The 12631-nt window shown below is 41.2% G+C and overlaps 1 protein-coding gene across 2 annotated transcripts in view; it reads right to left on the bottom strand.

Moving 5' to 3' along the window:
- Nucleotides 1-453: 453 nt before the first annotated feature.
- The window catches only part of arid3a (AT rich interactive domain 3A (BRIGHT-like)), a 65237-nt gene continuing 53059 nt past the window's right edge, over nucleotides 454-12631 (bottom strand). Inside the window, exons 5-9 of one of the 2 annotated variants that reach the window (XM_054788650.1) lie at nucleotides 10482-10665; nucleotides 7227-7474; nucleotides 6786-7070; nucleotides 2171-2260; nucleotides 454-728 (exon numbers count right to left, since the gene is read on the bottom strand). In XM_054788650.1, coding sequence (XP_054644625.1) covers nucleotides 583-728; nucleotides 2171-2260; nucleotides 6786-7070; nucleotides 7227-7474; nucleotides 10482-10665 — 953 coding nt within the window. In that variant the 3' untranslated portion in view covers nucleotides 454-582. Of the gene's footprint in view, nucleotides 729-2170; nucleotides 2261-6785; nucleotides 7074-7226; nucleotides 7475-10481; nucleotides 10666-12631 lie in introns of both variants that reach the window. The other variant, XM_054788649.1, reaches the window with a different exon arrangement.

The raw sequence follows: 12631 nt of genomic DNA, 5'->3' as shown, positions 1-12631 counted from the left end.
TTTCTGATTAAAAATAGAAGATATTCTGTACTTTTTTTATAGACCTCTAAATATATAGATGTTTTCCTGCAGTGAGAGGATTGATAAAGATTTAAATGATAAAAAAAACAATAATGAGAATAAAAATAATATAAACGACAAGTAAAATAAAGAGAGTCTAAAATATTACTGTCAGTCAGTAGCTGTGTTTGTGAGTGTAAACAGTGCATTACCCCTCCTCTGGTTATTACCTTCTCTTTTGTTCTTCCATAAGCTGTACATGTATGCAGAAATAAATAATTCACAGGTTGGACATACATACGTTTTTTTTTTTCTTAAACATATACTGGCTCTCTGTTGGGATAGTTTCCTCCAAAAATGATTGTGGCTATGAAGAACAAAAGAGGTGAATTGATGACAAAAAACCTGAGTGTGTAATTCAAGTGGCTGAGTTACAGTTTGTGTCCGTGTGTATGCTTTCTTCTTTTTTTTTTTCTTTTTTCTCTTTTTTTTTGGCATAGACTATGTAGAAAATGAGGTTGTTTTTTTTGGCTTCACTTAGCATGACCATTAAAAAAATAAAAGGGAAAGGCGGAGGCTTTGTTAAGACACTGGGTTGTTGGAGGTTGAGGTAGGTATGTTCTGCTGCTGCTGCGGCGGCTGAGGAGCGACGCGACTGCCCACAGCTTTGCTGGAGAGGGACGCACCCGACGGGGCTGACCCAGCTGCTGCCTGAGCAAAAAGGACACCTGCAAGGCAAAGAGAAGTTAGAAACCAGGAGGCGTTTACACCAAGTGAAATGATAATTTATCTATCAGCATATACTGTATATTGTATCAACGATGAGAGCTTCTATATGCTGTATATCAACAATAATTTATTATCAATCGGAAAATGATCACAGTTAACATCTTAATGTCATCTAAAGTAATCCCTTGTTTATTGTGGTGAATTGGTTCCAGTGATGGGTGAATTTCTGCCAACAGGGAATATTTTCATAGTTACAGCATAGAAAACCTCTTTTACACCCTGTAACATTGTGAGAGCCCTCTAGACATGAACTGATTTAACATATAAATAAGACTCGTCTTTGTGTGTTTTGCTATAAACGTGTTCCCGAGGAGAACAGAGTGAGTGGCAGACAGGAAGTGACGTCGGGGGTTCAGAGTTGAGTTTTAGTTTGCCGTGTTTATGGCCGCAACAGCAGACCGTGTTTTTATTAGGGATACTACTGTGCCTTTTGTCCATCCATCCATCCAACTTCACTTATCCGGGTCGGGGTTACGGGGGCAGCAGTGTCAGTAGGGAAGCCCAGACTTCCGGTCTCGGACCACCTCTCCCAGTTCCACCGGAGGGTGACCAAGGCGTTCCCGGGCCAGCTGTGAGACATACCGTAATCCCTCCAGCGTGTCCTAGGTCTGCCCTGGGGCCTCCTGCCGGAACACCTCACCAGGGAGGCGTCTGGACCAGCTCTGGGTGATTGGCCTGCAAGTGGCCGTGCATATTCGTTGTGTTTCCACTATACTTAACTTTTGTGAAACAGTTTTTGCATATACAGTAGCAAAGTCCGTTTCCAGCTTTGTTCCACCATCAGTGCTGTAAAACCCGAAATGCGTCCACACTTTTGACTTGTAGGCTGCCGGTGCATCTTTCAACTTCTGTTTTTCGCTCGTGTCCGCCATGTTCTCTCCTGTTGTGTGTTTACTTCGCCTGTCGACTTCCGCCGACAAACCAGCCGCTCCCGCGAGGCGGGCCCCTAACGGACCACCAAGGAATTGCACAAAAGGAACTAATAATGAATGAGGCAGTCTATAGCGAACCTACGTAAATCCAAATTATCGATACTTGGCGGGCGCATATCGATAATCGATCGGGAGATAAAATATCGCGATATATCGCCATATCGACATATTGTCACACTCCTACTCGTGTCGACAGGGGTTGTCAGCTTCCTCATTATCACTAAGCAGCATGAAACGACAACATAACTCCTGTCTAATTACACAATATTAAAAACGTACACACTGTGAAATGATCGAGTACTGGCCGAGTCGCTCAAAACTCACAGTTTTTTTAAAAATTTTTTTTTACTGTATTTATTGTATTATTTCATGTTGATAAAATCCATCTATATTGAGAAGAAAAACAGCCGTGAACAGGACATTCAGTGACGTATGATGGAGCAACTCACCAGCGTACATGACTCCGTTGAGCTCCACTGACATGCTAATGCTGTTTGTGCCATTGGTGGTGAGGTTCATGGCTGAGTCCTGTCTACCATCTAAAGCACAGAACAGGAAAAGATGTATTAGCACAAGACATGGACTTAGACGTATATGTAAAAAAAAAAAAAAAAAAAAAAAAGAAGTCTGTATTAAATGTTTGGTTTTGACAGATCAACCCAAAAGAGAATGTGTTGTGTCAAAGACTCAATACGGGGTGTAGATTCATAAAAGTCAAATCTATACTGAGACAGACATCTGCAGACGTGAAACCAACAAGTGAGAGGGAGGGAATCTCCCTCAGACACGCGTGTTTGCATGTTGGTTTGCACGCCTGCTACTTCTATGCGCTAAACAGGTCAACATAAAGGCCCACTAGTTCACCGTCAGGTGCTGAGGTCTGTGGTGACATGTCAAGCATGTCTTAGACTTCAAGATACCAACTGAAACCAACCAAAGAATGTGTGAACAGCAGGTCACAAAATTCTGAGGTAAAATGGCAAAAAACAACAACAACAACAACAACAACAACAACAAAAACCCCTAAAGCTCCATTTTTCTGTTACCATTCTTTCTTGTTAGTTGTGCTCTCTGATTGAGTACATGCATAAGGAAGTTCAAACAGTTAAAGAAAATACCCTGCAGTTTCTCTTTCATGCTATTCATTTTCCACAAACACAGTTGTACTTTTTAACCGTTTCTCTCAAACCGCATGACAACACGCTTGGACGTAAAACACAGTCGTTCCTTGTCACATCACGGTTGGAATTTTGCATCACAGTTTTCAAACATGTGTTAATTAAATCATGCTGTTTTGTGGTTGAATGAATACGGCCTATTAGTAGTAAAAAAAATAAATAAAAAAAAGGCGTATTTAAGCAAATTGTACTTATTTATTGCCCAAATTAACCATTTTCAAGCATAAAAATGGCTAAATGAACTAAAATACAAATATAAAGCATTTATAAAGGCCTAATACAAGCATTCAAATTTTGAATGTAGTATTATATACTATATTGGTCACTAGGTGTCAGTAATTGTTCTGTGAGACAAGTACCAGGCTTGATCTCTGGAACAACAGTCTTTTATTGCAGGTTTAAATGATCACAACAGGCACAATAATATAATAATAATAATAATAATAATAATAATAATAATAATAATAATAATAACGACTAGGGCTCTCAATCGATAACATTTTTAAATCGAGATTCATTTCATTTTGTCCATAGTTAACTCAATTAATTCCAATTAGAGCTGGGCGATAATTTTTATATACCAGTATAAATTTTTCCAATGATAAGAAAATGACTTATACAGGTATAAATGATAAACGTAAACAAGCCGAGCTGATGACTGCGCACCGAGGCAAACTGTATTTACGTAAACGGTGCACCACAGCCTGTAGGGCCGTATGTTTACCATGTTAACGGAATCACAGAATTGGCCAATAAAAACGGAATTTACTGTTAAACGCGGAATGTCGTGGAAATTGACACAATGTGAATGAAACGCTGTCATCGTGAGGAGAAGGAACATTTGTGTGGGGAATTATTTACTCGGCGGACCGCTCAGTCGTGGCATAAAATCATTATAAACACAAAACCACCTCGTCCCGAACTAAACAGGTTGAAATGGCGATAAACGCCGGCGAAGGTTGGCGTGACTTCCTCTTGCGGAGTGTGAATGGAAGCTAGCGGGTTTAGCTTAGTTTAGCATGCTAGCGCGGTTGTCAATGTGTGCGACTCGGGCTGGATGTGTACATAATTCACCACGCTGTGTTTTAACCGCTTTAATGTAAGGAGCGTTTTACAATGCCCGATGACGACATGCAGGTTCTGAGTGAAAAAAGACGGGAAGCACGTTTATAATAATAATAAAAATATATTAAAAATATAATAAAAACATTGTAAAAGTGTCTCTATAGGACAGACAGACAACATGGTGGAGTATCTCCAGAGCCTTAAAGGCAACAGTGGAAGCAAACACCTCTTCACTGGCCATCTGATCCAGAATGTGGGGCCTATTAGATCACCTGGGAGCAAGTACTACATCCCCGTTCAGGTGCAGGAGTCAGACTCATACCCTCCCTACTGTGGGGGTGGGGGTTTCCTGCTTTCAGGCTACACAGCTTTGGTCATATCCAAGATGTCTCGCTCCATTCCCCTTCTTCCCATTGATGATGTTTACATGGGGATGTGTCTGGCCAAAGCAGGACTTGCACCAAGCTCCCATATGGGGGTGAAGACAGCAGGACTGCACATCCCCTCCAGCAACCAAGATGGATATGATCCGTGCAACTATAAGGAAGTGCTGCTGGTCCACAGGTTTCTCCCAGCTCAGATGTATCTGATGTGGCACAGAATACATGACTCCGCTTTGAAATGTGGTTCCTAAGTCCACTTCTGGATAAAACTTTATGGTCCTGGGATTCAACTGGATAGGATTCTCAAGAACTGAGCCTCCTCATCTTCACATGGATGGCTTGAACTGAGCTGGTGAGGCTGATTGTCGTCATTGGACTCTGTTAATGGACATGGACAATTTAATGTTGACAGCTGTCACTAGAGTGACTCAAGTCAACTCCTTCTCATGATAAATTAGTAGACTTGGCCTTGCTGACTGCTGTCAAGGTGGACAAGCTCCCCCACAGACTAAACACAAGGGCGCAACATCATTTGTGCACACCATTCCTCTGGCATCTCTCCTTGCCTGCATCCCTTCTCTGTGTAATACATGCAACACCATATACTGTACACAGAAGAATGAGGCATTCTAATTCGTACAAAAGTTTTAAAATAACACAAAAAGCCAGTAACTACATTTCAGACATGATTGTCCAGCAGCAAAAGCCCCACCAGGAACCCCTGAAGTCGAAAAGCACTGACAGTAGTAGTAGGAGGAATTGTTACCCAAAACTTTGCAAGATGTCAACATATCTCATGAGAGCTCAGCACGACAGGCCAACACGTCATATCCGTTGATGTTCTTCTTGTTCAGGTTTATGGCGGGTCGCAACCCACGTCTCGGTGCATACCGCCACCTGCTGTACCGGAATGTAGACGCGGTGCCCATATGTTGACGCGTTGTACACATGTGCAGTGACAACCCGGTAGTCAGACTGTTCAATCATGAATTCATCTGGCGGTCTTACAGTAGGAAACAGGGCTGTTTCGGATAAGACGACAATCAATGAATGTGAGGTGAGACGTTGCAGACATGAACATGAAAAGCTGAAGCAAAGCAAAAAGACAGTAAAAGCTTTCAGAGGTAAGAAAAGATTGGATAAATACACAAAAGCCAAAACAATCGCCACCGAACAGAAGATGAAAGCTTTTATAGGTGGACCATTGTGGTGTCTCAGATTTATGAGACGAAAAGGAAACAGTTACAAACTTCCGGATATACACAAAGATAACCGAGAATTCCATGTGACAAGATTACATAAATACGCAGGGGGCGGTTCTAGCTATGGGGCACATGCGCAATTGCCCAGGGCAGCATTCTGCATTCTTACCAAGAAAGGTGAGTCAAGGTGAAAGGTGAAAACAACTGGACACGAGAGAACGCATTTCACATTTGTTCTGGCCTGCACAGCATCTGGACAAAATTTCCACCAATTTTTTTGATGACGATGCCAAAAGAAACACATTTGGAAGAAATTGTTGTAAAAGTAAACAATAAAGGGTGGATGATGGAAAGCCGAGAGATGCCGAGAGCGGTAACCAAAGAGAGAGAGAGACCGAGAGAGATCGGCGGCGTATGTGAGGAAGGAATTATGATGCTGTTCAGTTCAGGTTTTAGTTCCCAGGATGACGGCGGAGAATGTCCTTTCTGGTAGGCTACTGTTATTTATGTTCCACGCACGAGGCACTGCTTAATACCGTAGCCGTGTCCTGTTTTGAAATGTTTCCAGCTGCGGTGTTTACCAGTAATTAGCCTTGTCCTTAGTCGTGTTCTGCACTGTTTGGCAAGCACTCTTTGGGGGGAAAACACACTTATTAAAAGTTTAAATGAGTATTTTAACTCAGTAGTCTTCTGCTTCTTCGTATTGACTCGTATTCAAAGGGTATTATAAGAATTTATTTTCATGTACAGTGTATCCTGTGTATATCGATGCTTTTATTTCATACAGTATATCAGCCGTTACAGCCGTCATCGGCCAATATTTCAGATAACGGCCTGTGTATCGGATGTCGGCATGGGTTACGGCCACAAACACCAGTGTAGAATACTCCAGATCATCACAGCGTCTTTTGAATGCCTTATATTAGTATTTTAGTTCATTTGTACATTTTGATGCTTGAAAATGCTTAATTTAATTTGACAAAAAAATGTAAATTGGCTTAAATATGCATATTTTCTGACTGACAATAGGCAGCATGATTAATACATTTTTGACAAACTGCTAGAGTGAAACTGCGAAATATGAAGTGCAAAATAGCAAAGGATCTCTGTATAGTGTATATTACAGATGAGGAATAATTGTAAATCTGGATTTTACACCCAATCTGCCTTTTTCCAAAATTTCCCAAATATAAGCACAGATGCTTAAGTGCACTTATCACGTGCTGTGTGCAGTACCTAGTTGGTTGATGCGGACGTTCATGGGTATCTGTGCTGTCATGGCCAGCAGGTTGTGTTGCAGTGCTCTCTGCAGTAGCCGATGGTGTTCCTCAGCTGGCAGTGCCATCTTCTTCTCCGGTGGCTCTCCGGCCTCCAGTTTGTCCCGCAGCTGCTCCAAAGCTGCCACCTGAGCTGCCATGGCCGCCTGGGCTGCCGCCGCCTGCACAGCAGCCACCGAGTGACCTGCCAACGCTCCTGCTTGTAAGCGAGGCACACCAAGCCCCACGAGAGGTTGACCACCCTCTTCTAGTCAGAAGAATAACGTTGTGTCAACACAATGTGTCAGAAAAGCTCAGAGGTACATCAAAATTGTCCTTGTTACAGAAGGAAAATATGTTACTGGCTATGATTTGATAAGTTTAAATCACAAGAATGCATTTAAACAAACAAGGTGTTCACCTTTCTTGATCTTCTGAATGGTGGTGAGTGAGGCCCCATTGGTGCCAACTGTCAAGCCCATAGTGGGTGTGGAGAGCTTTGGTGACGACAGCATGGTTGGTGTCCCGTTGGGTGAGTAGGTGAAGAGGGAGCCACCGAAGCTCTGCCGGCGGCCTTCCCGCCGATTGCTGTCAATGGCCGCTTGGAGTTCGTTGGGGTTGCTCAGACCCCTCTTGTCACATTCATATGGGTACAGGTACTTCATGTACCTGAGTGGAAAAAGCAGAGTTATTAAGAACATTTTCGCTTGGAAAACTGACTCGTAAAAATGCTGCCAAAGCTGATGGAAATGGACTGAACCACGGATAAGAAATCCAGTGACTCATGTAAATGATAAGTGATTGCAATCAAATAAGATGAGGGGACGGGAACTAACTACACAAGATAACTGAGTCAGGTGGTTCACATCTAATAGACACACGTTTTTCCATACGTAGGTGAGAGGGTGAATGGCTGTCATGTGACTGGCTGGCAACCACTCCTGGGCGGGTCTGGAGCCAATTAACCACGATAAACGAGGGATGACCTTACAATTAAAGACCTTAAGCCCACATCAGAGCATTACAAAGGTTTGGCACAACAGTAAAAAGAAACAGGTCTCCAGGAAAAGTTAGCATATCATTGAATGCATATGTTGACCTACAGCGCTTAACAAATGTATGAGGTCACCACCTATTCATCCATTCATTTTCAAATGTAGTTTGAGGGAAAAAAAACAGATAAAATAGCAGCACTATAAATAGTAGCACATTATTTTTTCTTTATAAATTGTTATATACTTGAATTCTTGAACAGAAAAAGCATCTCAAGCCATTAAAATTATACATTTTTTGGTTGCTATTCGTGGCAAACGACTACTGTGTTGCTTCAGTTTTCTTTCCAAATAAATAACCATAATATTTCTAGTCTTAAACATGTTTTGATATTTTCCACGTTTTCTCATGTGGCCTTCGGTGGAAAAAGTTTCTAACCTCTCTCTACAATTTTAATAAAGTTGGTAAATAAAGGGGGCAGGCCCGAGTGAGGTATTCTGCCCCCTTTTTAGAGCCACAACAGTTAGGTTTCATTTCCTCATTTTTTGAGGACTTTTACAATCGGCGAAGTGTATTCATCAGCACGGGTTTTACACACAGAAGAAAATGTTCTAATATCTATATTTTGTTGAGACGTTGATGTTTCTCTAAAATTTTGTGGATTCCATCAACTTCCCTAAATGCAATACATTGAAATGCACATATAAGGACTAAACGGGAATACACTTAAGGTAAGAGAATGTACTCGCAGCAGGCACATAGAAGACATGAACTTAAACCAAAAAATACAAATAACCCCCCCCAAAAAAACTGCCTACAGCAAAAATAAATTTTAAAAAAGGGCAGGGGCAGGGGCAGGGGCAGGGGCAGGGGTGTTGTAACTACAACAAGTAGAAATGTTGATACGAATATAACTAGAGAAGCAAGCACCATAGTTTCCCCCGTATTGTGATTCACACCAAAATAATAATCCTACATTTTTTGGATCAGTCTTTAATATTTTATAGAACCTGGTGGAAACTTTATAACAGCTTCTTTTTTTTTTGTGCTCTGACCATTTTTTTGTGGAGTTATATTCACAAATGCCGAAAATGGTCCTCTCTCGCAATGTTAAAGAATCCTTTAAAAAAAAAAAAAAACTTCCTGGATGCAGACGGTGATCCGGATCACCCCCAAAATTTCATCAGATCTTCCATATCCCGTTTCCGACAATTCTTGAAAATTTCATCCAAATCCATTCAGAACCTGAAGTTATTTTGAGCAAAAACAAACTGATAAACGCCGGCAAAATCATAACCTCGGCGCTAGGTAATAATACACTTTGTCAACTACAACAGGAAGCTGGCACAAACTTTGGTTTTGAAATATATATATGTACTTTTTTAAAAACTGCAGTAAAAATTAAAAAAGCAAAAAGGCGTAACGTAACAAGAAAAATAATGTTGACACTAACACTAATAATACGCTTTGTCACGCTTTAGAACACAAACCTGACAAAGGTTTTGTATTGAAACAAACGCAAAACATGTGAATTCAATTCAGTCTGCGGTGTCTTGGAGCACAACCCCTCCACTGCTCATAACACGGTCAAAGTGTGATTCAATGTTGTGCTGCTATTAAAGAGACTTGTGTTAGGCACATGTGTCATGTCTTCTAGCTTGATTTCAATTTTCAGTTCATTTCGAGCTGTTGATACACACAAACATAAATAATCCTGTCCTGCCATTTAGCTTTCTGTTCATAAAATACAATATAAATGGGAATATTTCAGACATACAGTAGTTGCAAATGGCGATTAATGAATACGGTGATTAATTTGGTTGAAAATGTTAATCATTGGAATGCGCTTTTTTGGGAATTTTGCCCATTATCCACAATCCTAATGTAAGACATGAACACATACCGTATGTCTCTCTTTTTGTGCATTCTAAAAGACATAAAAACAGACAAAGACAGCTCAGTGCTGCATGTAAGGGACCCACTTATTCCGCCTATAAAGCCTTCTGAAAAAGACTCCAAAAAGAGCTAACAATGCTCAATTTACATACAATGTGACGTGCATATTACCAAGCTACAGCAACATTGTTATTAACATTATGCCAATCGAACTACATTACTGGCGCATTGACACTTCACCACAGACTCGGCCGCAGCGCGTCAGCGTCGCGCTCAGAGCGCCTCATACCACTACAAAAAAGGTAAGGCTACATATTTGAGCTGACACCACTGCTGCTGTGTTATTGTTTGGAAAAGTTAACGCTAGGTGTAGGTGTAGGTGTAAACACTTAAGTATTGCATGTTGTCATGAACGTACCTGTTACTACATGTTCACAGTATGTATATAAAACCATAAAACCTTGTTAAGCTGTCTTTTTCTTTTTATATCTTAAGAACGCACAGAAAAGAGAAAGACGTGTGTTCATGTCTCACATAAGGACTGTGGCTTGATGGGCTACATTTTTTTGAAAAGTGCAGTCTTCCTTTAAATCTAAAATGTCTTTTTTTTATTTTTTATTTTTAGCCTTTTTCAAAATACGGTTTACTTTTTGATTTTTCAGTATGTGGCCCGTTTAGACACCGCTACTGTATGTGAAGTTGAATACAAGTTAAATGGCAACAAAATCTAGTCATGGAGATGAGTTCACACCAAGTAGATGGGAAACAAGGCTTTGTGAATACTGACTGTGTGCGGAGGGTGAAGGCTGCGCTGGTGATTGAGGTAGGCAGGTTAAGTCCCTTGGTGATCTCCCTCCACAGTTTCTTGTTGATGACCTCCACCAGGCCGCCCTTCTCTGTCACCAACCTGTACAGCATGTACAGATCCAGCACCTGCTTGGCCATGATGGGAATACGATTCACCGGGGTGCCTGCAGCAAGATATATGAAGGTAACCTCATTTTCCACACACAATAAATTGGGCTGATCACGCGCACATAACACATTTGAACCTGCAGAGGGCGTACCCAGCTCCTCCGAGCAGGCTCGACAGACCCGCCCAGCTATGGTTAGGGCGGTTGTGACACAACATGTAGTGGCAGTTTTTTTCATTACCAGCAATTGTCTCACATCATCTATTGCTGGCTCCTGCTCGATGTCAGCCATGAATCACCAACTTGTCACACTAACAAAGCACCTGGTATTTATGAAGGGGGACTCATCTACACGGAACCCTCCAGCATTTCTGCTACCAAACTGGAAAAACACTGCTTATTTTTTTGCCCCAGTGTAGAGACAGTGTTTGAACTGTTGGGTAGGATGGTAAAACAATCCCTTCCCAGGAGTTGATAACAATGTATTCGCTTCAGTTTGCGCCCATCCTGGGAACCAGACTGTAGGACCATAAAGCAATCATCTCTGAATTGAATGAAAACCCCACCCATCCGAGTGAAAGATGAGCACATAGTTCTGGGTCGCCTCTGTGGCGGATCACCCTCTCTGTATCAGACTATAAAGAGTCACGGTATCTCTGGGACAGTGCAGGCTGCACATAATGTGAGGAGATCATATGTGACAAGATAAGAATCAGTTTCAGTGCTGCCATGCCAATCACACAATACTGCTTTCAGAATGGCACAAAATCAACTCAAGACACCACCGCTACAAATAATAAAGCAGGAAAAAATCTAATTTCTATTAAAAGAGCTTCAATTACAGCTCCACTTTTAATCTCTCCCCCCCGCTCCAAAAAAGTTAATTTCGATACATATTGTATATCAGTGTGTTCCGGCACAACTATTTAGGTTGTCCAATGGATGTGTGATATACAAAATAAAAAAACTGTGTGAAACGAGGGCGCCGCCAAGAATTCTGGGTCCCATGAAAACAAAATTACATAGGCCCCCACTGGGCAGCTGTGGTCACTACATCACTAGGACTTAACTGATTGTTAAAAGCTACTTTTATGTCATTTGCTATTTAATTTGATTATGCTATTTAATCCTATTGGCATTTTACTATTTTTGATTCTCACGGTAATATGAGACAAATTGCTTCCCCTTTGAACTCAAAACAGGACATGTACTTTTGTTTCTAAATACTGGATGATTCAGTTTTTCAACTATCCAATCTCCTTTTGCATTTCTTCCCTCTCCTTTCTCACTTTCCTTTTTGAAAACCAGATTTGATTTTAGTACTTTGCACCCATTTCATGCAGACACAGGAGGGTGGTCGGTTGATCAATATGGATGTTTACTTTTTGATCAATGTGGATTTAACTTTTGCTGCCAAATACAAGTAAAAACAAAGGTATCGCTTTAAGACTATATTTGGAAAAAAAAAGTATCTCAACACAGATAGCAACATCTTATTTTAATTTGGACCTATTCTTGGGCCCACTGTCAGTCAGGGGCCCTTTGAATAGTCCTAATAGCCCCTTTATGGCACCCCTGGTGTGAAACACTTAAAGGGGACCTATTATGCTTTTCCTCTTTTCTGACCTATAAATGTTACAATGTTGTATTCTCGTGTTAAACAATGCCAACACGTCAGATAATGAAGTTTGCGCATTTGGAAGTGAGACATGAAAGCAGTTTTGGATGCACACTATGTTTTACAGAGTTTTTTTAATTATTATTTTTTTCTAAACACCAAGTTCCATTGACGCTAATGCAAACCCGGACTTCCTTATATGGGCATGCCCAGGCAAACGCTGGAAGCTTGCCCTCCCTCCGCTCTGCTTCGCTCTGCTCTGTTCAGCGTGTCAACACATATGGCTCCCAGGAAATGTTTGTTCGGGTGTGCCTAAAGAAGCAAGTATCAGGCAGAAGTGATTGGAGTTGTTGATTCCTGTATTACAATTGAACAATATGGTGTACACAAAGAATAACAGGAGTG

Source organism: Dunckerocampus dactyliophorus, chromosome 10 (assembly GCF_027744805.1).
Source record: "Dunckerocampus dactyliophorus isolate RoL2022-P2 chromosome 10, RoL_Ddac_1.1, whole genome shotgun sequence".
NCBI lineage: Eukaryota > Metazoa > Chordata > Actinopteri > Syngnathiformes > Syngnathidae > Dunckerocampus > Dunckerocampus dactyliophorus.
This window is presented reverse-complemented; position numbering and strand designations above follow the sequence as displayed.